The sequence below is a fragment of the Melospiza melodia genome, chromosome 4 (genome assembly GCF_035770615.1).
Source record: "Melospiza melodia melodia isolate bMelMel2 chromosome 4, bMelMel2.pri, whole genome shotgun sequence".
NCBI lineage: Eukaryota > Metazoa > Chordata > Aves > Passeriformes > Passerellidae > Melospiza > Melospiza melodia.
The window spans coordinates 88,832,217-88,839,581 of record NC_086197.1 but is presented as its reverse complement, the minus strand read 5'-3'; the positions used below and the strand labels follow the sequence as shown (position 1 = coordinate 88,839,581).

General features: G+C 46.2%; 1 protein-coding gene across 1 annotated transcript in view; it reads left to right on the top strand.

Annotated features, from left to right (window-relative positions):
- Positions 1 to 3,704: 3,704 nt before the first annotated feature.
- CPNE8 (copine 8) overlaps positions 3,705 to 7,365 on the top strand; it is a 70,120-nt gene continuing 66,459 nt past the window's right edge. Inside the window, exon 1 of the mRNA XM_063155464.1 lies at positions 3,705 to 3,924. Coding sequence (XP_063011534.1) covers positions 3,785 to 3,924 — 140 coding nt within the window. The 5' untranslated portion in view covers positions 3,705 to 3,784. The remainder of the gene's footprint in view (positions 3,925 to 7,365) is intronic.

Below are 7,365 nucleotides of genomic sequence, written 5' to 3'. Positions count from 1 at the left end.
CTTGTCTCTGTTCAATGGATTGAAACAATCAGCACTAGCAAAGGAGGAAATTAACTATATTAATCAAAGGCAGGAAAGAAAGATACAACAATTCTCAAACTGCAGTGTGCATTAGGATATTAGAATTGTTTCAGGGCTGTGTTCAGTTATCAGAAAGGACCGAGTTATGGCTAAGTTCACTCCATTCTTCAGGGTCTTGATAGAAGCAGTTTGGTGGCATCCATGATAAAAATATGACATCTGATTAATGTTACTTGAGAGATCTATTGAATGAATGCTTGAAGAAGAACAAGGGAATATGTTCATCACAAATACAGACTGAGTAGGCATGTCATTGTCATGAAAATGCGTTGCAGTCACATTGTTCTGTTCCAATAATGCTGCAGCTCACTTCTAAGCTCACTTCTATAATCATCCACCTATTCTATCACATAACTAGAATAGATGCCATTTCCAGTTCCTTAACTTCCTACAGATTTGTCTGTGTGTGGTTTATTTTTTTTAGTAGTACAAAGATTTAATCATAAAACTTCTTTTTTGAGATGTCTAATAATGGCAGAAAGCTGAGGGGGTGGAGGGAAGTAATCAATGTTTGCATCCTGTGGCATTCGGCTGCAATTATGCTGCTGAAACCTGGAAGCTGTGATGTTTTAAAGCAATCATCCCGTTTTACGCATTACAGCTATTCTGGAATCTCTAGTTTGTTCATAGTTTATGCTATAATTACTGCAAATATATCCCTCATTCCTTAAATTAGGCTGCAAGTATTGAAACAAGTTATGTAGGCATCTGATAATTAGCAACAGCTAGTAATAATAAAGTAACAATCACAAAAGAAAGCAAGGAAAATATGTCCTGCTTTCCATTGCAAAATTTTGAGAGAGTCACTGATGTCATCCAAACGTCAGCTTACCATATACCACACACAGCTCTTATGCTTCTTTTTGCACTGTAATCTGATAGGTATTTTGTACATAAATTTCAGATACTAAAACTGCCTCTCTCCTAATACTTGGACATTGTTCCAGTCCCCACACCTTAGTGGCATTTAAGAATCAGAAAATACAAGGTGCCTCTCTGTAATTTTAATAATGTATATTTAGTCCCATTGGTGCCTATCTTTCAACTACCCCTTGGTTTAGTTTTTAGTTTCTCTTTCCCATATAAATCACTCTCAGTGCATGAGAACTATGTACTTACTCTAAGCTGAAACATTCAAAGACAAAATAGTTGTGCCTTCATAAATGTGGTGAGAGAAGATGGATATTTCCCCAGCAACACAGAAGACTTGAATTTCCTTAACTCCTCCATTATTTTCATAGGATGCTCTATTTATGGAATCAGCAATCGCCAACAATTTCCATTTTTATAAGTAGAATAAAATATTAAGATCAGATAATAAAAAAGGATCAAAACAAACCCCCACGTAACCAAAAGTAAAGTGGATTAGTAGAGAATAATGTAAGATCATGTCACACTTACATGATATAATTTAAATTACTCACACCTATAGAATTGTAACAGCTATATCATTTATAGTGATGTACTATCCTTATTCTAATAACTCTTCAAACATTTTCAGTTATTCATGCCATGCCCTGTGGGATACACTGATCATGTTTGGATCCTTATAGGGGATTATAAAAGAGGGAGGAACTGTATTATAAAGCTGAAAAACAGTTTGGTTTTTTTTCTCAAAAACTGTTCTTTAGCTTTTAGTCATCTAGTAGCTTGTTTGTACTCAGCATTAGCCTCTCAAGACAGCACTGGTCCTACACCCATCACATTACTGTACAGACAAAGACAGTAGTGAACTAAATTCCTTCTTGGTTTTTTTTGGAGGTTTTGTAGTTTGGCTTTTTAAAGTAATTTTAGCTGTAGGCTTACTGGTTTGGCTGCCTGCAGACATACCTGGAATACTTGTGAAGGTATGTGGTTTCTTGGCTGTACTGAGAACTTCAGACAGATTGGTTTAAGAGGAAGTACTTTGGAGATATCTGATGAGAAATTGCTCTGTGCTTAACAAATTGCTCTGGACAAGAGAATGAAAATAAGGAAATGAGATTTCAGGTGATAACTTCCTGAAAACAAAGAGCCAGAAGATTAGAACTGGGATGTGGTCAGGAGTTTCTGAATCAAATATCCATGGTATCTTCCTTGAGTTTCTGCCACTGGAGTTGTGTTTCAGACGTGCTGTGCACAGGGAGTATATCTCCTGTACACAAGAACACGTTACTGTTTTCTGCATTCCCACTGCTGTTCCTTCTGTTTGCTATGAGCTAACCAGGTGTTGACATTCAGGTTCTCTTACCATTATCATGATGTACTACCTGAGATCAAGCATTGAACTTGAATTACAGCAACAAGAATCTAGAAATGAAATTCAAAATGAATGTATTTTGGTAATGTTTGTGGCTTTGGAGTTACATTTCTTTTACGAATAAACACATTAAACTTCTTTATTGCTGTATGTAAAAGTCTCAACAGACAGAGGAGTAGAGGAATTCAGTACATGATTTTGGGTTTCAGTATATCATTTTCGGGGACTTCAACCTGTCCTACATCTTGTGTAGCTAGAGACATGACATTTAATTTGCCTGTGCCTTAACTTCCCTCCTCTGACATAGGAATGGAAACTCTTCTATCTCTCTTTAAACTGCTATGATGAGAAATAAATATTGGGGACTACTTAGATGCCATAATAATGGATACAAGTTGAACACATTACATACAAGATGATGGAATTGTCATGATTATTGTGAACTACTATGAACAGATTCAGGGCAACTGGATTGGTGGTCTTGGGGGAAAAAAAAGGAATGGGTCTGCGCACGTGTGGGAGAGTGAAGCCCCCGTTTTTCAGTGTGTCACTGCACGCAGTAACCGAGGTAAATTCGCCTGTTTTGCAATGGGAAGGGCTGCAGGCTTTCCGAGGGCATTCACCGCCGCCGCGCTCCCTTTGCCGCCGCCGGAGCCCCCACCGGCCCTCACGGGCCCGGCCCGGCCCTGCCCTCCGGCCGCTCCGCCGCGCCCCCTGGCGGCCCCGGCCCTGCCCCGGGCCCCGCCGTGCCCGCCGAGCGCGCGCGTGGCCGCCCGGGGCTTTGGTGGGGGCGGCCTCGGCAGGGGCACCCCGCGCCCGGCCTTGGAGTGCGGCCCGCAGCCGCTGTCCCCAGCCGCCGCTGCGGTTGCTCGGGGCGCAGGGACCCGCACACGCACATCTCTCACCCGCACTAACGCGGGAGGAGCGGATTCCCCGCACAGCCCGCGGAACGGGACAGAACGGCGCGGGAGTTTCCGTGCAGGAGCCAAGGGGAAGACACCGGGGAGCTCCCTTGTTCACTAAAGCGCAGGGAAGAGATTCCCCGGACAGCCTGCGGGGCGGGACGGGACGGAACGGCAGTGTCCGTGCAGGGCTCAGGAGGGAAGAGACCGAGGAGGAGCGGCACCCTGGGCACGCCTCCAGCAGGGCACTTGCCCGCCGCGCCGGCCGTGGGGTGGCGGCGGCCCCGGTGCAGCGCTCCCTGAGGGCTCCGCCGTGTCCCCGCTCGGGCCGTCGGGCTCCCCGCGCCCGGGGCGGGCACGCGCGGCTCCCGCTGCCGGTGACGTCACGGCCCGCTCCCGCCTCGCCGCTCCAGGCGGCGGGCGCATCCCGCGGGTGCGGAGCGGAGCGGGCTCCGCGCCACGGGCGGCAGCGGCACCGCGCCGTGGAGGCCGGCAGGCGCCGCCTCCTGCTTCCCTCCCTCCGTCCGTCCGTCCCTCGTTCCCGCCCGCGCCGCTCTGTCCCATGTTCGGGCTGGGGAAGCCGGCGGGGCAGCAGGAGCTGGGCAGAAGCGGTGGGCTTCCGAAGATGGCGTCCGTGGGGGATTTTAACGTACTCAGCTCCAGCATCCCGGCCACCAAGGTGGAGCTGTCCGTGTCCTGCAGGTACGGAGCCGGCTCACGGCCGCGCCACCCGCTCGCCCCGCGGCGTCGGAGCGGGCGGACGGGCGGGGGCCGCTCGTCCCGGGCTGTCAGCGGAGCGGGCGGGAGAAGGGCAGTGCGGGACGCCCTCCGCACGCCCCGCGCTGTGCGAGCCGCTCTCGCCCCTGCCCTCGGAGCGGAGCGCGGGCAGCCGGGGATGCCGCCGGCGCATCCTCGGGCAGAGCCGGGCGCAGCCCGGGGCCGGCTGCCAGCCCGCTGCAGCCCGCGGGCCGCGCACCGGGCGTGTCCGGGCACCGGTGCTGCCGCCGGGCCCGGGAGCCAAGCGCCGGTTCCGGGCTCTGCCGAGACGGGCAGCGGCTGCCGCCGCCCCGCGCCCTGCCCGGAGCGGGAGTCGGGGCGCGTCACCCGGCAGATGTTGAACTTCTGGAGCTGTCCCAAGCGCCTCGGTGGGGACAGAGACTTTCCGTCCGCAGCAATCCTGTCACGGGTTCTTCAAGGCTCTCTTGCAAAACTTGGGAGTACGGGCGTGTTGTGTTGCCTCGTCATGTTTTATCGTAACGCTGCTGCCGAGAAATTGAGGGAGTGCCAACCCAAATTGCCGAGAAATTGAGGGAGTGCGTAACGCCAAATGTAGTGTCTGTGGTTTTGTTCGTTTGACGCTTGTTTATCGGTGTTTCAGAAGTCCTGTTTTCTCCCGTGATGCAGAGGCTTTGTCGTTAGAGGTCCAAAAATAGTTTTTATTTGTGCGCTTTTTTATTCATGTTCACATTCCGCGACTTCCTTAAGTATTTCCTAGTAGTTGCAAAGCGGTGACGCCTTTCGCCAGCAGAGTTGGCAGCTTCTAGCGGAAAATTTGAACTGTCCGTGTATTTCCTGATGGAAATGCGACAGAGTTTCTTCTGCAGTCCGGTGCTTCATTTTGTAATGTAGCTCCTCATTTTATAATGTTGCTGTTTACCTGTAGTACTACCACGATAGAACGGCAGTGTAAACTTAGATTGTCAGACCACTCCCTCTCTTTCCTTAGTAAATAAAGTCTGATTTGATGTTTCATGAAGTGTGAATTTCAAAAGAAGGCTGAAGCAGTGAGGAATAGAGTAAGATTAATTTTTTAATACTGAAACACTTGCCAGGCTGACATACAAACACCCCGTTGTACTTGCTGTCTCTGCAAGGTTCACAAGCACCAACTTTGTCTGAGGAAAGGTGTGCTGTAATGTGTAAAACGATCCAGGACCTTTACTTTACTTCTAAGTTCTTCAGATAGCCTGTCACAGTTACAGATATCAGAGCACTTATGCTGAATTTGACCCAATTCACTTAGTATGGGAGTTCCTTTAATTCCAGGTATGATCTGTGTATACCTGCCATGTTTCACAGTAATCCATCAGGTAGTTCCATAGAAATGCAGGTACAGAACAGAGTCAGTCGATTCTAACCTTACTTGTAACTAATTTCAGGATACAGTTTGCAGCAGCAGTTTCTCTGTAGATGTTGTTAAAAGCCATGTCAGTTTTGTTAAAACTTTTTAATTTGTCTTGATGTCAAGTGCAGAAGGATGGGAATTTCCATGGAGATTCCTTTCTTCTCTATGTGCTGGATGACACTTTTTGATTACAAAATTATGCTTCAGAGCAGAGTATAAAATGAGTGACACTAGGGCAGAGATTAATGGTTAACACGTTTGTGATTCATCTGTAAACACATTCATTGGCTAAAGCTTGTGAAATGTGGTGTTAAATGAAACTGTGAAAGACTGCGAGAGCAAACTGCAAAATTCAGAGAATGCTGAAAATTCTGTAATAATTAGCAGTTGTGTATTCCTAAATACCTGGAGAGAAATGCTTTTAACAACAGTTTGGGTCATGCTGGTTCTTTTCTTTGGATTTTGATGAGTTGCAGGACCAATGTGGTCACTAATTTACATCAACAGTTGTTAGTTGATAACTGTAATTTATTCCTAGGTTTTTTTTCTTGGGTTTTTCTTTTTGTTTGGTTTTGAGGTTTTTTTGTTGTGGTGATGTTTTGTGGTTTTTTGGTTGTTTTTTTTTTTTTTTTTTTGTTGTTGTTGTGTGTGTTTTTGCTTGTTTTCCTTGGAGGACATGAGGGAAGTTCTTCCAGTTTGTACAGGTAGTGTAACTTGTGGTCAGTGAAGCAGTGTTTGTGCTATAAAGTAAATTTGTGACTCTTCTTCCCCTTTTTCTGTCTTTCTGTCTGTCTTATTCATTAAGGACACACTTTCTATTCCTTTAGCTCTCAATTTCATGTGGTTTATTTGTCAGCATTTCCCAGTTTACTGGCATCCTCACACTGCCAGTGTTGCCAGAGTATCCAGATTCAGCACTATGCAGATGGCATTGCACTACTTGATGTTCTCCAAGCCAACCTGGTTTAGCTTCAGGGTCACATCAGGTTGCCTTTAGGAGAAATGTGTCTCATAGGATGAGAAATTCTGTAAAAATTGTAAAATCCAGAAGTGTTTTGGTTGTCAGGTAATGCTCTTTCTGGAATTTCTTTATGATTAAAAGGTTTTTATATCAGCTCCATAGCTTTTGAATGCCAACATTAGCTGTAACTTTAAAAAATGCTAGAATAGAAAGAAATTAATTTAATTCTAGTTATTACTACTCCATACCTATCAAATAAAAACTTCACAATTCTTTCCTGACTCTCTAAGATGTAGTTTATCAGGAAGCAGAAGTCTTTGACTCAAGAGCCAGCTCTAATCTGGCGGAAGAACTTACATATGTATCCCAGAGCATCCTCTGGTGTTGGTAATTGTCCACTGTTGTCTGGATCAATTGCAGTAGCAGCCATGTCCCTCTGCACCCTGTCTCTCCCTTCTTCACACATGCTGAAGGGCATTTATGATCTGATGAAAATGTTACTGTCACCTGCCATGCAACCTTCATTTGTCGCTGCCTGGCATAATTTTACACAATTGTCATGTGGCGAAGGACCAAGACCTTGTCCCTGCAGTCTGTGTGAAAGAGTGGAAATAGGCTGCACTCTCTCCTTCTACTCACTATGTTTTCCAGCCCAAAGATTCCTCTTCCTCTGCAGGGGTGTTTGCACTGCCTGCAGGTTATAACCCTGTGTCTAGACAGGACTTCTCTCTTACCAGCTCTGTGTGTAAGCTTGTGGTCTTATGTGAGCTTCAGGTAAGCTCCAGGCCATATACCTGTCATCCTGTTTTCCCTCTGCTGAGGTCCTCCACTGATTCCAATCTAGTTAAGTCTTGGAAAAACTCCATATTCTGTTCCCATCTTGCCTCTGTTAGTGCTGTTACTATGTGTTGTCTGAAGTAGTTTATCTAAGGCTGAGAATTGCAAGATTGTGGTTATGTAGCTTGAAGTTTGTGCTCTGTGTGAGCATACAAAATTCAGTGTAGTTTAATGGGTTCAAGTTTTTAATTTTTTTGTTATGATCTGTATAATGATGGTT